The 25,826-nt window shown below is 41.1% G+C and overlaps 1 protein-coding gene across 26 annotated transcripts in view; it reads right to left on the reverse strand.

Annotated features, from left to right (window-relative positions):
- Eya1 (EYA transcriptional coactivator and phosphatase 1) overlaps nt 1-25,826 on the reverse strand; it is a 312,966-nt gene that overhangs the window by 45,794 nt on the left and 241,346 nt on the right. For all 26 annotated transcript variants that reach the window (XM_076563734.1, XM_076563733.1, XM_076563735.1 and 23 more), the window contains 2 exons: nt 16,475-16,614; nt 14,451-14,534 (listed from right to left, as the gene is read on the reverse strand). In XM_076563734.1, the coding sequence (XP_076419849.1) occupies nt 14,451-14,534; nt 16,475-16,614 (224 nt within the window). The remainder of the gene's footprint in view (nt 1-14,450; nt 14,535-16,474; nt 16,615-25,826) is intronic.

Below are 25,826 nucleotides of genomic sequence, written 5' to 3' on the forward strand. Positions count from 1 at the left end.
GGAGAAATTGTATCAAAGAAATCTAGAAGAGTTCATAAAAAAAAAAAAGTATATAGACATGTAGATAAAGCTTAAAAATAATTCTTAAAGGAGACTAAGAGGGGTAATATTAGGTAATAAAGAGTGTGGGGGGGAAGACCCATGAGAAATGAAAGAGAGAAAATATTTGGGAGTGCTACATAGAAGGAGCAGGTGTAACAGAGGGTGGGAGATGTAGTGAAAAGGTGATCACACGTCTTGAAAATATCATAAGCATATCTAACACAGCGTACGCTGGTTTAGAAAAACAAATTTAAAAAGAGAGTAACAACAACAACAGCAAATGTTTGCTTGCATAACCAAGTAGCGTGGTTCCTTTGTAGTGGTTTTATATACCTTTTAGTTGAATACACTTCTCCCTAGGCTCATTAACAAATGGCTGGTAGTGACATACGACTATAGCAATAATTACTGAGGGACTTGCAATGTAGAACCCTTGAAATTTTTTGAACAGTTACAAAATGAGTCTTTCCTTGTAGATTATTAGTAATGCATGACTCTAGAAGTCTTATTGGTGGGAGGATCAAAACATAAGTTTGTGGAGTCTCTTTAAGAATACCAACATAATATCAAAATATGAGCACAAATAACAAGAGAAAGAAATGGAATCTTCTAGAGTCAGGACATTTGTATCAAGTATTTAGTGTTCTGACAACTCAATGGAAGGCATATGCCATTTGGATTGGGCCACTTCATCAAAGGGTAAGAGTTTAACATCTCTGGGCAATTATTCAAAAACAAAAAGCATATGTTTTTCCCACAAATAGCAGTTTTAGTTGTTGCAGCCAGCTGAGCACAGATGAAGTTATCCCATTCTCCAACTCTCACAGGAACATTAATGATTTCCCCCAATGTAAACAGTCTCCTCCTGATCAGGATTAGTGTGTAGATGCAAAAATCTTTGCTGGATACTTGTTCTCACAAGGAGACTTGTAAAGTAACTACCTCTAGAAAAAGCCTATGGTCATACTCAGGTGCTATAGGTCACTGGCTAGACCTTACTAACTAACTACCAGGTATCAAGCATACTTAAAGATTAGTTACAGTCGTTCCTTGAAAATATTGCTGGTACTCTTCTCATTGGAAAGACATAAAGGAATGTGGCACCTATGAATCCATGAGGGTGGCCAGTTATTAAAAGGGGTTATTAAAAGAGTTATTAGAAAAGTTAAGTAAGAACATCCCATAATAGACTGCTGGGAGAGACTGTCCAAGCCAAAAACTGACCTCAACACAGCAACCGGAAATGTATGTTTCTTACTGGAGGGATAGACCCAAGCAAATGGCATTGAAATCCTAAAGGAAGAAGAAAGGAAGGGAATGGGGGAGCGAAAAGGGAGTAAGGGTAGAAGGGAGTGGGGAGAGGAAAGGAAAAAGGAAATAAATCCAATCTGATTAAGCTCCTAATTCTAGCTAGCAGAATATAGAAATGCATGGGGCGAAGGAACATATCCCACAGAGATGGAGTCAAGAAAACCCAAACTTAGAAGACAGATAATCTGGTATTTCAATAGAAATAATCATGATTTTAAAAAGAAAATTTAAAAAAGGACCTAATAAGAACACACAGGTTGAAAAACAAGAGAAACCGGATAAACTACAAAAATAATGAATAAAAACATTGAACAAAGACTCTACAAACTAAGGGTAGAAGAGAATGACCTGAACTTAGCGGTAACAGACCTCATGTCCACAGCTGTTTTCCATCCAATGGGTAATGTCTAGAAACATTCTAGGATCAACAAAAAGGCAAGGACGCTGCTTTGGCTGCCCACATAACACAGCATTGGAAGCCTTGAGCAGAGCGAATCAACAAGGACAAACGAAAGAACCAAGATGTAAAGGAAGAAGTAAAAAGACCTGTTTGCAGTGCTTGGCTATATATATTTGGGTAGAATAGCCCAAATAGCCTGAAAAATGTAGAAATAATAAAGTCAGCACAGTTTCAAGATTCACAACTAACACAAAATTCAGTAGCGTTTCAATCTGGGACAGAAATTAAAAAAAAAAAAAAAACAATTTCAGCTGGGCAGTGGTGGTACACACTTTTAATCCCAGCACTCAGGAGGTGGATTTCTGTGAGTTCGAGGCCAGCCTGGACTACAGAATGAGTTCCAGGACAGCCAGGACTACACACAGAGAAACCCTGGCTTAAAAAACAAAAACAAGCAAAAAACAAAAACAAAAAAGAGAACAATTTCATTTATCATTTACAATAACAACTATAAAAGTAAGGAATTAGCTAAGAAGAAACCAAGGGGAAAAAAAGACAACACTTGTGGAGTATAAACTGAAAATTATTATTAAAATAAAAAACTTTAAGTAAAAAAAGAAATACATAGAAAGATATCCCATGTTCATAGATATACGATACAATATCAAGATGCTAATACACAGTGATTTGTAAATTTAGTACCCTCCCTATCAATCATTACTTTTTGTAGAAATAAAAAACAAATCATCCTAAAATGTACAAGGACCCTTAAGGGAACTTAGTTAAAAAAAAATCTTGAAAATAACAACAAAGTTAGAGGTCTTACACTTTTAAATTTTAATATTTACTATAAAGCCACAGTAAATGAAGCAATGTGTTTTCAAAATCAATAGAAATTTAACACTAGTGGAATAGGAAAGACTAGAAATAAATCCTTGCATATTTGTGGCAGGGGTGTTAAATCCATTCAATAGTCTTTTTTTTTTTTTAAACAAATGGATAGCCACATATAATAGAATGAAGTTGGGTCTTTACCTTAACACATACACAGACATTAACTCAAAATAAACCAAAGACCTAAATGTGAGAGCTAAATTCTTAGTTATTTAGAAGGAAGCCTTCACGTTGTTGGATATGGCAATGATTTCTTGATGTGACACCAAACAGGCAACACAGGGAAACACACAGATTTGGCATCCTTAAAATTCAAACCTTAGATGCCTCCAAGGGCACAAGGAACCTAATGGGAAAGGCAATGCATGAAACGAGGGAAAAACATATAGAATTCTTATACCTGGTTACAGGTTAATATCCATGATGTCTAGAAAAATGCCTTCAATTCTAAGAACTACCACAGGCAGAATGAGGGACCATATTGATTTCTCTTTGGTGGTGACACGTTGGCTTGAAAAGACTTTTGGAAATATTAAATCACCTAAACCACTTTACAAAGATTTACAAAACCCTCGTGAAAAATAGCATGCTAGGACTTGGGTAGTCTGTACCCACAAGGGAGCTAGGTCTGCTCTGCCTGTGATCACATGGCTCGTTTTGCCACACAGTGTTCTTCCCTGGAAACAGAGGAATAACTATGTCTGCTGCAAAGGGGACCAGCTGCAGAGGAAAGCTCTTGGCGCCATTAAGGAACTGCAGCAACACGAGAAGACCTCACTAGGGCCTCTGGCATTTAGTTCTTTTTATGTGAGGCTCCCAAAGATCCTGAGTGCCTCCCCAATACCCACAATACCAGAGTCATCATTTGACCTCCATTACAAGGAATTTCTCACTACACAAACATGAAGTACTTTTCATGGCCAACCTAGGGACACAGGACACCTCTTTGCCAGTGTTAGCTCTGGGGATACTGTGTAGCTTCACCATTAGTTACACAGGATGACACTGGTTGGAAAGACTTGGAAATCTACTGACAGACTGTTGAAGCTTTATTCATCCCTCAGCAACCTCTATAAGAAGCTCCTTTCAGGCAAACATTGTAGCTGTGCGCCTATAACTGCACAGGACATTAGTCTCTCAGACTAGTTAGTTTGAAATGGTGGTATGGGGAGGTGTGCATTCTGGGTACCAGAGTGGCTACAGCCCTGAAGGTTTCGTCTATGCCCTTGAGCAAGCCACCTATATGCAGTCCAGTTTTCTGATTTACCTCATGGATATTTTAATGATTACTAACCATAAATAAATGAGCCACTCTATGACACAGGGCTAAATATTGGCCTCACCCACTATCTCTAGTCAGACAACTTCTGTCACTGGAATCCTCAAGTTCAGGTAGTCCCAATAGGATAATAGCAATGGCTAGCAAGCACACAGTAATGGCACTTTAAATTCTCCTGGAGCTCTGGGGTGGAAAGGACATTAGGTTTGTGGTCATTTAGGACTTGCTTGATTCCGATGACTAAGTCCGAATCCCTGCTGCTATCCTCACATTTCTGCCCATTTATATTGAAAGTGGCTGCAGTGACATATTGACTGAAATTCTAGTGTTTGCACATATTATTTGAACTTGACTATCATGGCAATAAGCACTGTTTGAAGATGTTAGGTCCTCATCCCCAATTATCTTGCCATCAGCAGTAAGTTACACTGTTTTATGCCACAGCCTTAAGATTAGCTTTCACCCTGAGGGAAGGGCCAGCAGGAGTTCTCCAGCTGTGCTGATGGTACAGCTGAGCTATGATGTCACAGAGTTGCTTGGTCACTCTGTACAGAGCACAGCTTGGTGAAATGATCAGGAAGCAGATTTCAGTGCTTTCTAAAGAAATCGCAAAGCAGCCATGTGCTTTGTCTTACTGATAGCCTTTCATAAGAAAACACAATTTTCCTATAAATTGAGTAGCTTCATCTCCATGACCCTGAGATGGTCCAGAGCCAACTGGACCATCCTGGCAGATCACATAGTTCACACCACATGTCCCAAGACACTGCTGAACAATCACTGCACTTCCTGAGGGCTCACTCCCTTCCCAGCTCTCTTTTCCACCAGGCTTTGATCAGTTTGGGTTCTCGCTGCTGGAACTTCCGACATGCCCAGCACAATGGAAGCACACACTCTTCAGGCACAGTGAGTAACCTATAAAAACTAGGGACGTCTCAGCAAAGCCCATGCATGTCCTTTCTGCTGCTGGAGACGGGAAAGCTGCACATTGAACACAGCGGTCACAAACAGCCAAGGCAAGGAGAATGTAATGCTCCTCACCAGCTTCCCTTGACATGACGCTCTATTTTCAGTGGCAAACACAAACCCCACAGAACTGGGGCTGCTTCAGAAAATTGTTATTATTCGTTTTTTCCAAAGGAAAAAAATCAACTCTAGGCTCAGTGCTTGCTGCCCCTTGAGACTCAACAAAAGACAGAAACATGAAGGAAACTCTGTTTTTCTTTTTGGCTTTTACAAATTGGAGCCTGAAGGTTTCTGTGTATGGAAGAAAAGTATCTTTTCTCCATTGTCTACAAAGCTTAAATCTAGACATTTCTCTGGCAAATGATCACAACTTTCTACGCAATTGCATTTTAAAAGGTACACTCTAAGACTTTTAGGTTTGATTTAATAAATAAGGCCAAATATCACAGTAGATTCATGCAGTCCAAAAGTTGTTTCAGTTTTATTATAAAGATCTTTATTATCTTTATTATAAGAAATTTATTATCTTTAGATAGTGCCAAAACATTGATGAATAGTTTTCATGGCTTGGGTAACCTGAAAAATTGTTCCAGTTCTGATGAACCTCTGGCTTACAAGCCATATTTAATTAAAAACCAGAATAACGTACCAAATAAATGACAAGTTAATTAAATAAAATCAAAACTGAAAAACTGAAGTTTTGCTTTTCACATTATTATCCTGTTCACATTTTCAATATACAAGTATGTTTTAAATACATTATGTCTATTGTGTAGTTCATTCCTATGTGTATATCCCACTAATCCCTTAGCTCAAGGCTGTGTCCAGTTCCTAGCAATTGCTGTATTTCTTTGGACCACAAAATAAAGTATAGCATACTTTTAAAGTTGCTATTTATCTTAGTTTAAAAAGAGCTTCTACAAGGCAGTTCAACTCTTGTAGAAACTACAAGCGGGTCCTCTGGATATGGTACTTACATCTTAAATTTGCGAAGGTGAGTCTAAGGCCGTTAAATGCTATCTGCCATGGTTTGTGGGCAGCAAAGCTGGGTAGGCAGCAATTACTGACGGGCCCAGTGAGGCATGAGGCAAACAATGCAAGCAGGTTTATGAGGATTTGTTGCTCAATGTGAAAATCTTGCTAAGTATGTTCAAATCAAGCACAAATCTTTGGGGAATATCAATCAAATGAAAGAAAAAAATGGTTTAAGCCCCTTAAACCATCCCTTATTTAGAATGCTTATATTACATCCCCAAACAGGGCCTGGCTGTCATTTAAAAATTCTCCCTATTCAGAAGCTTTTGTTCTGGAAGGAAAAGAGGCTGAAGAACAGGAATGGCAGGCACTCTGAGTACCCAAGTGTTTTATTTTCAAGGCTCCATGCTAGTTGTTCACAGGGCAGAGACTGAGGATAAGCTTTGTAAATTGTTCACTTATCTGAGACAAGAGAAAAATGTTGTGAAATGTTATTTCTCTTACAAAACATTATAAAAATGTTATTCAAGTAGGATGTTCTACTTCTAAGATTCAAGTCTCCACTGAGCTGCCTCTTTCTGCCTGAGAGGCCCCCAGGGAATGATGGCTTTGTTCAGGGTGGGAAGGCCCTCTCACTGACCAGGTAGGGTGAAATACTCTTTGGAGTATTGGATGTAGTTCTGTTGTCAGTTAGGAAATAATCCATGAGAAGTTGTACACTTATGAAAATCAAATCGTGGTTGCACTATTGCCTGACTGAGCTGAACACAGAAGATCTAACCCCATGATGGTGATAATCAGGTCACTTTACCTGGCCCTAGCCTGTGTTCATTTTCTCCTTACTTAAGAGATGCCCTTTCAACATCATGGAAATAATAACCTACAGGAGAATTAAGAGAAAGACCTTCGCCTTTGCAAAGATTAATTTCAACTGTGGAGAAAACCCATTGAATCCCCAACATGGGACAAGTGCCAAGATGTGGCATAAAGAGGCAGGGAAAAGAAGAACGCCAGTGGAAGCCAGCCAATTGGCCTCCACAGTTGGACCCACGAGATGCCAAGGGCAAGCCTCACCACTAAATCCAATCCAAGGACCTATCAAGATCTCATTTATGACCACTCTCCTACCTCTTTCTCCTTCCTAATGTTACAGCCACTGTTTAGACCTTAATTCCTTCCTACCCTAAGCACCACACAATGATTTTCTTTGCTATCATGTTAATCTCAGTTGAACATTTCTATCGTGTGGGTACAGTGTGTGATATTGCTCATGGAGTCCCTGTGCTCACTGTGTAAGATCCTGGCACTAAATTCTTCCCACAGCTCATCTTTGATGGCAATGGGCCAATGTGAAGACTATGTTATATTCCTGGTATTGTCTGGTAATAGAGGCACTTCCCTTGGTAAATAATTTTTCCCTACCAAATTCCTTCATTGAAAGATGAAGAAAATAGCTGGATCAAAGAGCATGAAAGTAGCATAAGTTCTAGAAGTTGGATGAAGTTGCACCAGTTTTATTCAGATATATTTTCTGCTATTCATTTTCTCCAAGGCTGATCCTCAATGCTTTATAGACATGCTTTTTTCTGTATATATTTTTGTTGTTCCAATAAAACATACACGCCCATCCATCCCATCCACTGGACCCACCCCCCACCCCCCCAAAAAAGAAATAACAGATCTCAGACATGAAGTTCCCATCAGTACATTTCTGGAAGCTTCGAATTGCTCTCCAGTGATCTCCAGGATTGCTCTCACAGTTTAGATGGGATGTTTAAGTAGGCAGAGTGACTGAGATCCAAGGATTTTTTTTTAAAGTCTCAGGGAAAGGGAGATGGGCAATGATGGCAGGAAACTGTGGTGATTCTTGCTCATTAGTTGCTTTCCATTTCACAGTGGCTAACAATAAAAGCAAGGCTATATATACTGATGAAGGCAGCCAGTTCGTCTACAATAATTTTGCCTATAGTTCTGAGTTAAGAGGAAGTTGCTGATAAATAAAGGGAAAGAGTGGCTTTAGGACATGGGTGAAAACAAAGGAAGAGACAGCTGGGCATGTCTTTGATGTTCAAGAAAATGATGTTTTGCATTCGTCTGTGCTGAGGTTTTTATATTCTGTACACAGCATCCAAAGATTGTATTTGGAACCATACATTATCTTCTCATTTTAACCCAACTTAACATTGACATACAAACAAAGAATAAAACCAGAACATCTTCCTGTGAGGTGTTCATCTCCTTCCAGCTCCCCAGACACAGGGTTGGTGCTCTCTGCTAGGGTGATGAGAGCCCCCAGGGGATGTGGAAAGGACTTTTGGGCTCACTCATTGGTCAGAGTTGATAACTACTGCTGTGCCTGCTCCCTGCTCACTAAAGTCATGGTCTGTCTTCCTGTGTACAGTGAGAGATGACAGAGCAGTGCTGTGTGCTGCTTCCAGTCCTGTCTCCAATGTCTCGCTCATGCAGCTCCTCTTTTTCTCCCTTTTGACTGATCTCTGACAATGACAAGGATCCCAGAAATCTCTGCTCACTGAACTGCATCCCCAAACCTCGCTTAAGCAAAGCCTGGAATATACACTCAACAGTGTGCTCACTACGAGGTAGATCATGGAGCCATGCTGTGGCACCACTGGTGGATTCTTGCTAAGCATTCAGGAGACTATGGGTTAGGTCTCCACTATTGCCCAAACCTCTGATTCCACAACTCAGGAGGAGGAGGTTTACAGCCATCTTCAACTGTTATACAGTGAGTTTGAAGCTAGCCTGGGATGCATCAGACCATGTGTCAAAGACAAAAATTGAATTGTGGTTGTGCTATTACATAGTAAGCCTATTTGCTAAATGACATTGCATCTTCTCTAATGAATTGGCTAGCTTGAGCTTCCTCAAGGCCCCAAATTCAGATAGCTAATGCTTACATGGCTTGATTGCATAGTCAGTCACAGTGATGCCATGGTTCCCATACCCTAAAGGCAGGAGGAAGAAGAATCAGCCCAAAGTTCAGAGCAGAAGATAAAGTGGGGACCACCTTTCTTGTTAGGGGAAGAAAAATCAGTATTTTAGGCTAATATCATCTCCGGCACATGTTCTTATGTTTTTGGTTTTAAAAATAATACTTTACAGAAATGAAAGAAGCCTCTTGGCTTAAGGATCCTCCCAAGTGCAGGCAGTAGAACACATTTGGTCTACAGAGTAGGGTCTGTCAGTCTCTGGTCTAGATGTTGAAAAACTGTGAGACATGGTAATGGCATGAATTCCAATTCTGAAAGACTAGCTCTGGCTTTCTTGGAACACGGCCATGGTTATTTCCTCACTGTCCCCAGCAGTGACAGGGCAGAGTGCAGTAGTTACGACAGGGTTGTGGCCCTACTCTAGCTCCAAAAAGACTCTTGTCACTAACCAGACCCTTTGGGGAGTTTAGCATTGTCCCCTCAAACAAGGGAAGGAGGAACAACTCTCATCATTGGCCTACCAGAATATCCAGATGAATTGGGCTAGTAGAACTGTTCTAGGTCTCCCACTCCATGCACTAGCTGACCACACCCACTAGAGAGGCTCAGACAGTGTAAGGTCACAGTGGCATCTGAGAGCCTCTCAGAACCTGGGCATGTTCTACAACAAATATTCCAAGGGCAGCTATAAGTTCAACAAGTGGCATGCTTTACTTTCTATTGGTTTTTGCTATTAATAAGACACAGTGTTACTCAATTCAAGCTTTAATGTAAGTGTTAGAGCAATTCTACAAGCCAAGTAGCTCTGTGGATGAGTAGTTAACTCTCAATTGTAGTAAATAATCTGCCCATGGTCAAGAGCCTAGAACTAAGACAGATAACTTTGAATTTAAATCTCCCATTTCCATCACACCATAAGACATACCACATACTATCACTTCATGAGATTGAAGCCACTGTCGCCATATCACTCACTGGCAACCTTGCCAAGATTCAAGTTTTGTTGTTTTCTGACAGTTAAGTCAAGGGGTTTACTGCTCTTGCTGTAGTTGGGTTTTGACAATAAGTCTCATCTCCATTCAAATATATGTACTTAGCAAACAATTTAAGCCAGATATAATATTCTATTTTAAATATTTTCTATGCATGATCTCAAATTATGTCAATTTCTAATCCATAATCTATCAATTAACCCTGGTAACAAGCCAGGAATAGGGGTGCATGCCTGTAATCCCAGCACTTAGGAGGCGGAAGCAAGAAGGTCAAGGAGTTCAAGGAACCTATTGGATTCATAGGTAGTTTCAGGCCAACCTGGGCTATATAAGACTCTATTGAAAACAACAACATCAAAACCAAGCTAACAAAACAAGCAAACTTGAAAAACAAATAAAACAGCCTAATTGCCTGGGAAGAGAGCTTCATGGCACCATTGTTGAACTCAATGAGTATTAGAGAGTTAAGAAGTTTGAACAGAGCCCACAATTCAACCTGCCAAGCTTTCTGCCATTTGCTCCCGTTTTAAGTGTTTATGCTTTTTTTTTCATAAAATGATGAATGACTTGTAACACTCTTAATATCCACACTAGCCAAAATTTCAGGAGAAAGGGGTACTAAGTAACAATAAAAAGGAAGTGTTGAAGGGATCAAGGCACTTGGATGAAGATACTCCCAGAAATTTCTCATGAGCAAGGACCCTGCTTGAGTCATCGACACAATAGTAAGTTGAATACTGTTAAGTTTGGGGTTTATAATTCAATATTGAAAATTGGATTATATTGCCTGTTTTAAGAACATTCTATGGGGGAAAAACTAATTTTTCTTTAGTGAAATTCAGAAATTTGGATGTGGTTTGGAAACAGTTTTTCAAAATGCATTAAACAAAAACAGCTAGAATACAGATTACTAGAAACACCCTAATGACAGTAACATCCCCAGACTCTACATTCCTGTTAATATGGTCGTTCTTTCCTCTGTCTTCGCTGGCTGTACAGAGCACCCTCCTTCTGTCCCCACCCGCTTTGTTACAAAACAACACTTCCGTCTAATACCCAGCATGCCTTCTTCCCACAGCTAGGATTACCCAGAAGGTGGGATATTCTCAAACCTTGGGAGGGGGTTATATACTGCTATAACATGCCCTCATTTTGCATTATATCTACCAGATCCCGTATCCCCTTACTGAATGGCCCACTCATTGAGTTGCCTAAGCTACTGTGACTAAGCTACTTCTCAAGTATCTGGTTGCCATAGAGACAGAACAGCTACCACATTGTCAGGCATTCATTTCTTTCTATGCATGTAGAGGAAGGCGGAGCCACATACTTCCCTGACAATGGTCAAGAACATAAGTAAATCTGCACTCCAAAAAGAGGCAGATTGCCACTAAGCTACCTTCAGACTCTGGAGAACAAAAGGGATGCAAGGCATTCCAGTCAGCTTGGTTATTGACATTGTTGAGAAGAATTCTGAACAAACCTCATATTTTTCAAGGGTTGATTATTTGATTTGAGAACAACTTCTACCCAATTCTAATGTCCTTTAATGAGGACAATATTAAGTAAGGACAGCAGGTTGGTCATAGCATCCAGCACAGAGCAGATGCTCAACAAATGTCTGGGAGGAAGTCAGAAAGGGTCTGAGGTGCTTCCGGTCCTAAGCGTCACAATGTTCACGCTAAAGCTGGTCCCCAGCTCTGCCCAGTTCTCTCAGGACACTGGCTTTGTCTGCCAGCTGCCTTCTTGCTTGTCCAAGTAAGTGTGTCAACACTAAGATTGCCCTAACACCCCAATTCCCAGACTTTACTAACAATCAGCTCATCCTTATTTCAAAATAACATGACTATATTCTCTCAGTTGCTCAGGATACCACCCAGAAATCACTTTTCTCTCTTCCCTGTTATATACTGCCCCAAACCAAGTCACTTCTACATCCTATTCACAACACAATCCAGAATCCAACCATTATCTCTCCACTGATAGTAAACCCAGTTATCTTTGTTCCCTGCCTTTAACTCTTCATGGAAAGTGATGTAAAGCTGTAAATCACCTTCTCCCTTGAGATCCCCCATGACTTCCCTTGTTTCCTCCAGTGAAATTGGTTTTCATGCAGATGGCTGGGAGGCCCTGTGAACTCGGCTGGCGTCCTGGACCACATCTGCTGCAGAAAGGGTCCATCTTCATCACTACACTGTCACTCAAGTCCTGTTATCCCTCAAATAGCAAATCCTCCCATGCTCCTGCACTTGCTGTTTCTGCTGCTTAAAACAACTTTTTCTGATGGCCACAGTGACCTGAGGCCATTCTGGCTTCAGATGTAAAGTTAGATTGCATCTTGCAGAAGATTCTCCTCCAACAGGCTGCTGGTGTCTATGAGATTACTCTACAAGTAAAAGGCTTTTAGAGTCGAAGGCATTTGGAACCCAGCCTAGAGACCTGAGTTCTATCCTTGGATCCCACATGGTGGATGGAGAGAACTGACCCCCACAAGTTGTCCTATGACCTTCACATTCGTGTGTGTACACATGTACACATACGCACATACAACAAATAAAAACAAAAAGTTGAAAAACAAAATGGGCTTCCTGAAGTTCCCCATAAACCGCATCAATGTGTCAATGAAGAGTAGAGTGACAGAGGGACCCATCAGAGAGCCCTAGTCTACAAACTGTACACATTTGACTTTAGAAGGTTATATGAGAGAAAAACCACAAAGTCCAACAGATCATGTGCCCTACTACAGTAACAGTAAAGAAAACACATGGAATCCTACTTGATGAAGTCTCAAAATACAAATGGCTAATACTTTTAAAAACCTTTTAATGAGTAGGGCATTACGGAGAGAACATTTTGCCTCTAGATTGCTGAGAATCTAAAAGAAAAAAAGTTTAAGCCAATGGTCCCAAGCTTGGTGGGAACTCCACATGCAAATCAACAATTTATGCCACAGGCCACCAGGAGCTCACTAGGGTGTGTGGTGACACCACTTTATTCTAAGTTGGCCCTGTTGGTGGCTCTGAGAACAGTGGCCACTTTCCCTGGGCATCAGCGTGGCCTCTAGTGGGAGCTTCTAAAGGCTTGTGTGGCCTCTAGTGGGAGCTTCTAAAGGCTTGTGCTTTTCTGTGATTTCAAACACTGCCTGCATGAACAGTTGTTCTTCTCAACAGTTCTGTGAGTTCAGAAACGCCAGCTTTCTTATTTACGAGTGAAGTGTAGGGACATCCTGTGGCTTAGTGAAGATGATTGTTAAGGCTCTACTAACTACTTGTAGATTACAATTAGCTTTTATGTAGTCATTTTTAAAATAGAGCTTGCTATAATCACAATACTAATACAAAAACAAACACCACCAACAATAACCCTGCTGGAATTTACTGATCCCTCTGGTGTGTTCACTGCCTAGTAGAGGCTTTTCGAAACCTTTGGACTGATGAGTTTTTGACATAATTGTCATTGTCTGCTCACAGAGAACTTATTTAACAATACATGGGCTATCTGGTGCTTCATATATATCACTGGATACAAACTCAAATGATGGGATAGTCAGGATCTTATAAGAATGTGTGTGCACATGTGTATGTGCAAGCACTCCAAGATTTTTGTGATTAGAGCTATTGTTAATAACTAGGAAACCTGGACTGTGGAGCTTAGGAGACAATGCCCCACTTTCACCTCCAGACTTAAGTCAACATTGGGGATTAAATGTATGTTTATTGAAATAAGTATCTATTGAAAATGAATACATGGTTATATTTATAATGTAAGCTTATTAACTTTTACAGCGTCAGTTTTGATGTTGATAAATCTCTTGTTGCATTGATATAATTTATTTTGGGGGGATACAAACTAATCTTAGCTTCAAGAATCCAAGACTCATTATTTCTTTAGCCATTAAAAAATAAGAAATACATACAGGGTAATTTTAGAAAATACTTATGACCAGTTCAAATAACAAGGTTTTACATGGGTAAAGTCTTTTAAAATCAACAAGCAACACACTGTAAACAATTTCTAAGGTTTTAGAAAACTCAAGAACCAGTATACTAGTAGGAGGTAATATGTGATATTATTCTTTACCAATTCATCAAAATAAATACCATACTATATACATTAAATAACTCTAATATGTGTGTATTAATGCTACTGTCATTCAGAAGCTTACTATTACATACCATTTACATTAATTCAGTTCCAACAGTAAAGGGTCACATCAAAGTATCCATAGTAGATGTTTTAAAAGCAAAACACCAATGCTGCTAATCACTGCTGATAATAGCAAGTGATATTTGCCCCACTCAATGTTTTAAGAATAAAGGACAGGGCCAGTAGAAAAAGCACAACCAAAAGGTCTTATCTTTTTACATATTTTAGGTATCCCATCACCTTTCTCACTGGAATCCGAAATAAGCATGAACTGAATGAAATCTGTCTCATTGGTAAGACTTAAAAATAACCTGTTGCCCCACTTACGTGTGTTTGTGTTACATGTGTATTTGGCCACACTAATACATCATGCTCTTTTTTACATCTTAAATGTGCTGTTTAAAGTTAAATGCCATTCATTTGACAAAAGGAAATAAGTCAATTCTGGCACATTTGCTCTACGGTAGTTCGAAGCTGGCGCTTTGTGTACTCACCCTCCCGTATCTGTTGGCATAGGACCCCGTGAGCAAGGAATGGAAAACTATGATTGTCTCGTCCAAGTCCCAGATGAACACTCGCTACAAGGGAAGGACAAAGTCAGTGCACCTTTGCTCTGGTTGGGAACACTGCTGTCAGTTAATTTTGACATGACATGGTAGTTTTGAAATGACATACAAAGGAGAAATCTGCACTTCTGCTTTTTCAAATGCAACTCACAGGAGGAAAAGTGTATTCATAAAGTCAATATATATATAGAAAAAAAAGAATGTATGTTTTTCCTATCCTGTAGTAATATCTCAATTTCAGTTCCAGTGGGTTGAAACTAGTCTGTTTATAAGTTTTGAGAGAGAGAGGGTTCTGAAATTGAAAGTCATTCAAAAGAGACCTTACCTCAGAAAATGAGAAGAATTAAAAATAACTTTTATGATTTACTCTAATCAAGTTAAATATTAAACATTTCATGCAGAAGTTGAAGCTTAGTTCATTCACCTTATGTTAGCAGTTAGGCAGTTACCCGAAGGATGGGTTATACAGTTGGCTCTCAGCATTTTTTAGTTCTGCATCCAGCAATGGAGCTGCTTAGAAAAACAAACTGTATCTCAACTGAACACGTGTATACTTACTATTCTATAAACGGTCCAGGAAAAGGCTATCTATATATAATTCACATTTTATTGGTATTGTAAGTAGTCTTGACATGGTTTAAACTGTGGGGAGATGTGAGCTACTGCTTAGTGGTAGAGAGCTTGCCTAGCATGCATCAGGCCTCGGCTTCAGCTCCCAAGATGTGCAAAAACCAACAGGAGGCTGCACAGGGCATGTGTGAACAGCCTGATGCATATGAAGGACTAGAGCACCTGTGGACTTGGGTATCAACAGGAGGGTCCCCGAGCTTGTCCCCTGTGGATACCAGGGGGCGACTATTTATTTTTCATCAGGTGTTTTCAGTTTTCAAAATTAAGCAGCCACATCACACATACACTTAGACACTCGGGGAGTATTTTCATCTGGATTTGGAGTTCTTCCAAACAGTTCTTCGAGATAACTACAGTCTCCCTAGCTTGCTTCTCTCCCCATTCCTCCTCACACCAGCACATATTCATGTACATAGACGCTGCTGGGAAAGCTTCATCTTTCCGGCCAAAATCATCAAGTTTTCCACCATCATATTTTACTTTGGCAAAAAGCAGGAACTTAATTGCAATGCTTCAAGGCACTGAAACCTGCCACCCTGACAGTTCTTGCGGAATGCTTTTGCTTTTGAACTGCACCAAAACATGTCTCAGTAGCTGATTACCATTTCGGTTTAGAACATTCCGGATCTCCCTTTCTCAATGTACACAGATGTGTCTTTAGTTTCAAAGTGGAACTGACTCAGCTCTTGAAGGATGGCACTTATTTCTTTGAAATGCCAGTTATACACAGTAGTATGGTACAAATTTTTTCATGCAGAACTGCAAAGCTTGTTCAGATTTGTGTTTTGTTCTGTGTGAGACAGAGTGCCACAGAGCCTTGGATGGCCTCAGACTCATCATGAGCCAAGAATGACTTTCAACTTTTGATCCTTCTACCTCTATCCTCACCCCCCACCCCAACCCCGTGCTGGGACTATGGGTGTGTGTCACCACATCTGGCTACTAAATTTCTTGAGGATGAAAGAAATAGACCCTCTACTGTGTAGACATTGTGAAAGAAAATGCCGAAGTAAACAATTACAGAAAGCAGGAAGACACTCAATGTTGCAGCCCTCATGCAGGTTGTTTGAGGTCTTGTACTCCAACCCTGTACTGCAGAACAACAGCAGAAACACCCACCAGCAAATTATATCAGCTATGAAAACTATGTATGATAGGCAGGAAATATAAAAGAGAGAAAAAAATGTTCTACTTTGCTAATATGAACAACAAGCCATGACCAAAGTGTTGGGGTATTGGCTGATGTCACAGGACAATTCTATTGAACTGTTAATGAGCTACGTGGTACCTAGTTTTTTATTTAAGTATGGGCAATGACATACCTCAAGATCAGAATCCGGAGGAGGTGAGGGGTTATTATTTCTTCTGCCTCGGCCACGTGACTTCCCATCTGCACCTCGACGCAGTCGATCAGAATCAGAATCTTTAATGGGCGTTGAAGGGCTGTGGATCGTACTGTACTCTGTAGGGACATAAGGAGAATTTTCCAGTCCCACCACTCTAGTGCCAAGGACAGCCCTGTTTTAATTCACAGGGAACCGTAAAGAGGAAAGACATGCCATTTAGCTTAAAGCCTACATTGCCTTTTACTTGTATTAGTAAATAGCGCAGAGATATGAGACTCAAAGACTTGCTTTGAAAGTCCTGTGGGTCAGAAACCACCCAACTTTAACTAAGGGTGTGAGACAGCAGGCTGTGCTGCATTGTGTCTGTTTCCCTGGGGTCCCTGTGATGAGCTGGCGCTCCTTCCCAACGTGTCCACTGCTCCTTCCCAACGTGTCCACTGCTCCTTCCCAGTGTGTCCACTGCTCCTTCCCAGTGTGTCCACTGCTCCTTCCCAGTGTGTCCATTGCTCATTCACTGTGTCCACTGCTCCTTCCCAACGTGTCCACTGCTCCTTCCCAATGTGTCCACTGCTCCTTCCCAGTGTGTCCACTGCTCCTTCCCAGTGTGTCCACTGTTCCTTCCCAGTGTGTCCACTGCTCCTTCCCAGTGTGTCCACTGCTCCTTCCCAGTGTGTCCACTGCTCCTTCCCAGTGTGTCCACTGCTCCTTCCCAGTGTGTCCACTGCTCCTTCCCAGTGTGTCCACTGCTCCTTCCCAGTGTGTCCACTGCTCATTCCCAGTGTGTCCACTGCTCCTTCCCAACGTGTCCACTGCTCCTTCCCCAAATGGTCTGTACTATTTCTCTCTGATTCCATGAATGGCCCTTGGCCACCCGGGGAGACTGACATTAGATTCAACTGTGGCTCCCCCAGCTACAAATAGGATTCTGGTTCATGGAGAAAGATGAAAAGACAACCAGCCCCAGGGCAGGGAAATCTGAGTCACAGGAGAGATTTTTCTTTCCAAAATTTAAAATTACCACTCTGTCCCTCATTTTATGGGAGAATAAGAGTGTGAACTGATAAGGGGAGCAGAATTTTAGACAAAGCCCACCTTGGTCTAATACCCACCTGGGCTCTTCTTGTGTCTTAATCTCTGTGAAGAAAACATCTAACACCAGGCGTAACTTTAAAATTACTCATCTGGCTAACTCAAAGAAACCACTGGAAAAATTACATAGAAACCACAAAATAAAGAACAACTCCAAAAAGGCTGGAAGGAAGAGTTGAACAGTTCTGGACTTTGAGGAAGGTTTTTATCCTGTGTCCAGAATGAATAAAATGACTCACTCTCACCTCTTATTCTTCTGTAGTCCCATCAGATAATCTCTGCTCTACCCAAGTTTCAGATGGCCCTGGGATGGCTCAACCCACACGGCTCTGAGCCGCAGTCCTTTACTAGATAAGGATGAGAATCTCTCTGTTTAATATGAATACTTCTTCCTCACTATGATCTTGTTGATCATACATTACCAGACAGAAAACTAGGAAGGGCAACGGAAGGCCTCACAGCCTTTACAGGTATATCCTTCATCCTAACTCCACTTCATCCTCAGCCTTAACTCTCCTCGTCCTCAGTCCTAATTCTCCTCATCCTCACTCCTAACTCCACCTCATTTTCCTTCCCAATTCCACTCATTCTCAGTCCTAGCTCTACCACAGTTCCTCTGAGATCAAAACATGGGAACCACCATGACTTTCAAACTGACAAATGCTGCTCTGAAGCTTTGTGAGAGAGGACACTGGGCAGCAGACTTCTGCAAGTCATTTCCATTTCTAATGCTCTTGAACCTGCTCTGCACTTCTTGTTAAATCTTAACAATTCACAGATTACCAGACCTCAGGATTCCTCCTCCATCACAAGCAAACTGGTAAGTATCCTATATAAACTGGCCATGGGACTCCCCCACCTAGAAATCACCAGAATGACGTACAAGCCAGTCACTTACTTGCTTTCATCAGAAAGTCCAAAGCAATTCCACTCAACACATCTGCCTGTTTAGTTGCTTGGATTCATTTTTTTGAGCTAACTCATTTCACAGAAATGTTAGACTCAAACATAAAAAAGGATAAAATTATGTCATTTTTAGGAAAATTGATGAAACTGGAGGTTATCAAGTCATGAGAACTAATTCAGATTTAGAAAGACAAATTTTTGCATGTTTTCAATCATATGCAAAACTGGGATTAAAAACATGTGACCTGACAGCACAAAGGGGACTATTCACTGTAAGGGAGGGGACAGAGAGGAAGGAGAAAGAGCAAGCATATATATATGTATTGTGCACATACACACACACACACAAAATTAATATGCAGTTAATCATCCCCTAAGTCAACATTAACATTCTTCTATTGCAAAGGCAGACTGAAAAGGCATCTGTACTCTTTAAGGCATTCTAAGCAAGCATTTCTTTTCTGTATTTTAGAGAGAATAATGGATTCCAAATGACTATATTTTAAGGGGTCAAACTGATTCAAAGTTGTACTTTTGAAGAAAACATTTTATCCTTGCATTTTAAGAAACATCATGTGTGGAATCTGGGTGGCCCTCATCTAAAATCAGACCCATGGCAATCTCTACCATGGCTTCAATATGAAGCATTCATTTTGCAGAGTTGGCATCAGATGAACTTTGTAATCTAAGTCCTTCACTGTAAGATCTACCATCCAGCTTTGGGAACAGCCTACCTGAGAAGGGCTGAAGACATGTACTGCTGGGTCTGTGTGCGAGTTCTGTATAGACTTCTAGATTGCTTTATTTTGTCCACAAAATATCTAACAGGTTTTTATCACTACAGATTTATTTTTACCATCCACTAATTTATCTTTTTAGTGTATATGTGTTTTTAAAATACAAATTCAAAAAATATTGTCATATTTTGGAAATAAACTATAGCTAGATATAGTTTATTGAGTTCACTGAGCAAAACAGGAAAAAATATGCAAAGGCTTTTTTTTGGTAGAGAAAAAATGATCTTAAAAGATTAACAGTTTGACATCTTTAAATATTAAGATATATATTTTCACAACATAGAAACCTCTCTTTATTAAGAGGGAGATAATATTAAAACTGATGCAAGCTAGTTTCATTAAAATCTCTTCCTTTGTGCTCTATGGGGTGGAATTAAATGCTTTTAACTGTAAACCAGCTTTACTGATTCTAACATCTTCTTCCTGCTTACCTGTGCAAAACAACTCAGCTAATTTAATCTTCTAATCCACCCACTGCTCATGTTTCTCTAAACCCTCTCCAATTGTTTGGCTTTACCCACACTGATGTGGGTGTGAAAATATTCTGAAGAACGTTCATTTCCCTTAAGAAACACTGGTTCCATGGTGTGCTCACAGGCCTAGCTGCAGCACTGAGGAACCAAAATTCACAGTTGCACTGGCCAAAATTCTGACTTTGAGGCTGAAAATTCATTACTCATAAGCAAGCATGGGGGATAAAATCAAAGGGAAAGGTTATTGTAGCTGTAAGTTTCTCTGGTCCTGCCTGGCTCTGCCATCAGGACGAACCTCTCCCACCTGAGTCCCACAGCTGCTTATAAAATAATCACTCAGAGGCTTAATATTATTTAAAAACTTATGACCATGGCCTATGGCTCAAGTTTCTTGCTAGCTAGCTCTTATATCTTAAACTAACCCATTTCTATTAATCTATTTGTCACCACATGTTCCATGGCTTTACCTGTGTGCCATTACATGCTGCTCCCTCGACGGTGGGATGGCCTTTCTTATTCCTGTCTTTCTTCTGGATTTTCTGCCTACCCCTAAGCTGCCTTGCTATAGGCCAGATAGCTTTATTTATCAACCAATCAGAGTAACACATATTCACAGCGTACAGAAAGACATCCCACAGCAAGTTATGACTCGGGAAAGGTGGAATTCTTCAGACCCTGAAGGACATCTGCATAAGTCTAATCAGGATAGATGCATGAGTAAAGAAAGAACTGAAATGTGCTCCAAATAGGAGCATGTCAGGGATAAGAAAAGAAAAATTCAACAAAAGAAACAAACAAACAAAGCAGTATGATCTGGGTCTACAGAGGGCATAACAAGGAAGCTGCAGTAATGCGTGAAGAATTCAACCAAGGAAAGGACGCTTTAGCTCCTGGATGGCAGGAGGCTGAAGACAAGTTATACCCAAGAATAGGAGACAAAGGAGCAGATGATTCAGTAGTTCACAAGAGGGAAGAGTGTGGTCTGGATACAGGTGGTGCCATAAGGGCAGTGATGGGTCTGAGTCACCATCGAAGGCACAATCAATAACTTTGTGGATATGGAGAAAGGCAAGGATGATACTCATGCCTGTGATTTGGCAAGTGGGTAAAGTAGAATACTAAGGATGAGATTTGATTTAGGAAGAAGGAATTATAGGGAAGAGGGGAACCTCAAGATTAGCATTGGAAATAACAAGTTTAATGAGGCTGCAGGCATCCTCATAAAGTCCAGGAAAGGCCACTAAAGCTGTGAAAAAGTTGACACTAATGTAAGGGAAGGAATGTAAAGAAACACAGCCTATGTAGAAGAGATGGATAAAGAACGGTGGTGGGGCTGTGAAAAGGGAAACCAAGGGGGTTAGAGAGGAAGGAGTTTGTGAGGAGGCAGAGTGGTCAAAAGCTTCAGATCAGCTAAGAGACAAGAAAACAAGACTGAACCCAACAGTAACATAGACTTAGAGTGAGAGGTATTGGGTAAGCATGCTAATAATGTAGACTTGAGAGGGTAGAAAATTAAACAGGAGGCAAGAATCCTACAGTTACTGGTAACTCTATACTTCTTTCTAAGCTCTGCAATCTTATCTTGTTTCTCTGCTACAGTGTTGACCAACTCATCTTAATTTAATTGATTAAAATTGTTCTTTAGCAATTCCATACGTGTGTACTATGTTATAGTTACTCCTATTCCCTACCTTTTTTTTTTTTACTTATCCCTTACCCAAGTAATCCCCTGCTCCCTACAGAATTCTTTCTCACATTCATGACTCTTTTATTTGTTTTTGTGACCCACTGATTTTAACAAGGACTACTAGTGTAGCTATGGGTTTGGAACTATCTTATGGAGTCTAGGGGGATCACTATTTGACATACATGGGTGCTTCTCAAGTTCTTTCTTTACCCCGGCTGTGCAGATTAGCCCACTATTTCTACTAGCTGGGCAAAGCACATAAAGGAAAGGGCTCATCTCCTTTAAGAGATCATTTAAAAGCTGATGTTCACCTATGTAATTATTTAATACCAAAAACCTGACACAGAACCATTAGAATTCTACATTTGCCGATACTGCAGAAGCTTTCCATTAATTCTTCAATATTAAAAACAGGAGGCTTGGAACTCTGAAGAGTCTAGTCTTGGCCAATAATTCTTACTTGATTTTAGGGATACAACTTCTAGTTTTTTCAGATCTTAGTCTCTTGACTTACCAAATGCAGGACAGAGACTGGACTATTGAGCTCTAAAGTTCTCTTATCTTTGGATGCAATGTGGCCAAACTTTCCTGACAATAAGCTCTTGGTCTCCCTGCAATAGTGTAGCTAACATACAAAAAAAGAGTCTCCTGGGGGAAGTGCAGCCTTCTGGTTTATTTCCTGCTACATGCTAGCCAAATACCTCATGCCTTCCTCAACTTGCCATCTGTTGCTTTTACACAGTGCCAAATCATTTTCAAAAGGCTTATATCAATTTAAATCAAGGTAGTCTTATCATAATCTTATTCATGCACAAAGGCTTCCCTATTTTAAAGAAGGCATTGCTATTTGGGCATCATGCCCAATTAAAATTTATTTTTAATTTGCATATCTTGGAAGCATCTGTGAATATTTGTTTAAAAATTCTTTTCTTTCATGAACTGTACAAGCCCAAGTCATAAACATTCTTTGATTGGTTACCATAACTCCCTTTTCATATTTGAATATGTTCTTCCAAGTCTGGGATTTCCTTAAAGTATGTTTTCCTTCATGGAGGCCTTTACATGGTATCTTGCTACCCAGCAGGAAGACCTGATTGGCTTCCTGGAGATCTAGGCATAAATGTTCACATTTATTCTGCAGAAGCAGGGGATCCCTGCTCTAACTTGATGCCCTGAGCACTGGATATACTCGTGGGAGTTCTAAAAGCAGGACTGTAGGTTCCTGAAGGCTTCTGTGCTCAGGGAGGAGGGAGGCCTCCCCTCCTTGCTCGTTTCTGGTCTGAGTGAGGGAAAGACTGTTGCTCTCTAAGCAGAGCACAGTGACGACCTGAGGAAGCTCTCATCATAAGGACAATGACACTGTGTCCAGAGGTCCTGTGATCTCTGCCAGACCCTAAATCTGTATGGTAAGATGAGACAGCTCACAGGCTGAAGAGAAGAACTTCGTGTAGAATCCTCAGGAAAACTTTTGGAATTGAGGGAACACAGGACATGGTTATTGTGTTGTGGTTGTGGCTAACATTAGGCTTAGATTACAAGAACATAATACAGCACTTTCCTAAACAATGCTTGAGTCTAGGACCTTGAAATATATTATATTGTTGGAAATGAAGTAGGTCCTAGGCAGTGGTTGACACAGAGGTAACCTTGAACTTCAATACTCTCAAAATCTATATGCCAAAAAAAAAAAAGTCATCCGAACAAATAGTAACCATGTTCCTGAGGAAGGCTGACAGAGAAAGGCAGGGCCTGGGAACTCAAATTCATGAGAAGGAACACGGCAGATCCCTTGGTTCTTCCCACAGAGTGAAGATGATACCGGACAGAAGAATCGTATTAGGGTTTTGGACATGTTTCTGTTTAAGTTGAATGTTGTTCTGTGGAGTGAGTTTGATTAAACGACAGTAAGTGGTACTGCATCTGATTTCAGGGGTGGGCTGACAAAACCTACCAATGATAAAAATTACCCAGAAATTCTCTCAAGAGTAATGAAATTATCCCTTGGGACGGTCAGTTATGGCCACTGTGGGACATGGAGACTATCAGTTATCTCCACGGCACTGGGACAAAATACCTAATGTAATTACTTGGTAAAGGAAAAGGTTCATTTGACACACAAGGGTTCCCACCCACAAGCCTTGGCCCTGGTGTTCTGTGGCTGTGGCAGCCCATGTGGGAGAACCAGGTGAAGGCAGAGATCCATTTACCTAAAGGTGACTGGGGAGCAGAGAAGAAACAGGGCAGGTCTAGAGTCTATGATCCCCATTTCCGGTGACCCAACTGTCTTCCACTTGACTCCTCCTCCGACTGACAACCAATGCAAATCTCCAGTAGTCTTCAGTATGTGGGCCTCAAGGGGGCACTTAATCCAAATTCTAGCAGTTATCCATACAATTTAATTTTGATATTCATTCTTTCCCCTATCTCTTTTTTTTAATGCTCTAAACAGGAGTCAGTAAATTTTTCCTTAAAAGAGTCAGATGGTAAACATCCTAGACTTTTTTGTTTGGTTTTTTGAGACAGGGTTTCTCTGTGTAGCTTTGTGCCTTTCCTGGAACTCACTCTGTAGCCCAGGCTGGCCTCGAACTCACAGAGATCTGTCTGCCTCTGCCTCCCAAGTGCTGGGATTAAAGGCGTGCACCACTGCTGCCTGGCTGCATCTTAGACTTCTTCTTCACATAGCCCCTTTTACAGCAATCTCACTGTCTCCATCTGAGCAGTTAACGTAGCAGACCACAAACACCCTTGGGGCTGATACAGGCATCAGACACTCATCTTACACGTGAGTTTGTGTTCTCATGTCTCCAAGACTAGCCAGGTACACACTCCATACCTAATGCCTCTGATGCAAGATGGATACTATTCTTGGGCCTAACCCTCTTGTTTATAGTCATCTGTATCTTGGCCACAAGGACAGACTAAAGGAGCAGATAATCACACCAGTGCCACCAGGTAGTGAGTGAATCGTTTCTGAGAAAAGAAAACCTCAAGGCTAAGTGTCTTGCTCACTCTATTAGGAAAGCAGAAAACTGGGGTGAAGAGGCAGCTGGGAAAGAACCCGGAGGCTTTTCACACTGAGAACTTGTCTCTGACTTCAAAAGAACTCCCTGTTGAATCTGACAGATGCCCCTCATAGCTAGACATGACATGAAATGGTCACTCTTTCCCATAAGGCAGGTGGGGTAAAGACTGTCTGGAATCATGCTCTGTGGCCAGAGACTGTCAGAAGTGAAACCTAGTTTCTGTCACTCTTAAAACCCCAAAGAAATGTCAGTGGTGGCCTGCACTCTGTACTGGAATTCTCGTGACTCAACACCATAGAAGCGGAGTGTTCATAGCGAAGCCCAAACGCACATGCACACATTGCATCGGCTCCCCTGCTTTTTGAAATTAATAAAAGTGGAGCAATGCTGAAATGCTTCTTTAAAAGGGCCTTAATATAAAATGCTTTTGTAAAAACGGCCTTGGAAACGCATCCGTCTGAGGCAGCTGCACTGACCGTAGCTCTTGGAATTTGGGCAATGGAAGGAAATGGTTTCCCCGTGTCGTTCTTGAGCCGGTGAGTGCTTGTTGGGGCTGAACTAGAGCCTCGTGCATGCCAGAAACATGTTTCCCCACTGAGTGGAGGCCTCATCTGTTTTCGTTTGTTTTTAATGGCTGCCAGTGTCACCTCTGTGCTGACAGTGGACTCCGGGCCTGGCACTGCCCGGTTCACATGTCTCCTCTTTATCTCTCTATTTAGGGCTCTGATTTAGGGGAACAACTGGCCGATGCCTGGGCCCTAAGAGCCTCTCCATACTGCTGATGTTTCCCTGCTCATGTTTTAGATTACTCCTATGCCTCCGTCTCTGTTCATCTGTGAAGGCGACAACTTCTCCCAAATGCTTCCCAGGCAAGACCTACTATAATGGACTCTCCACCTCCCTCTCCTCACCCCTACTACTCTATAATAGACTCTCTACCTCCCTCTCCTCACCCCTACTGCTCTATAATGGACTCTCCACCTCCCTCTCCTCACCCCTACTACTCTATAATAGACTCTCTACCTCCCTCTCCTCACCCCTACTGCTCTATAATGGACTCTCCACCTCCCTCTCCTCACCCCTACTGCTCTATAATAGACTCTCTACCTCCCTCTCCTCACCCCTACTGCTCTATAATAGACTCTCTACCTCCCTCTCCTCACCCCTACTGCTCTATAATGGACTCTCCACCTCCCTCTCCTCACCCCTATGGTTCTATAATGAACTCTCTACCTCCCTCTCCTCACCCCTACTGCTCTATAATAGACTCTCTACCTCCCTCTCCTCACCCCTACTGCTCTATAATGGACTCTCTACCTCCCTCTCCTCACCCCTACTGTTCTATAATGAACT

This window comes from Peromyscus maniculatus, chromosome 2, assembly GCF_049852395.1.
Source record: "Peromyscus maniculatus bairdii isolate BWxNUB_F1_BW_parent chromosome 2, HU_Pman_BW_mat_3.1, whole genome shotgun sequence".
Taxonomy (NCBI): Eukaryota; Metazoa; Chordata; class Mammalia; order Rodentia; family Cricetidae; genus Peromyscus; species Peromyscus maniculatus.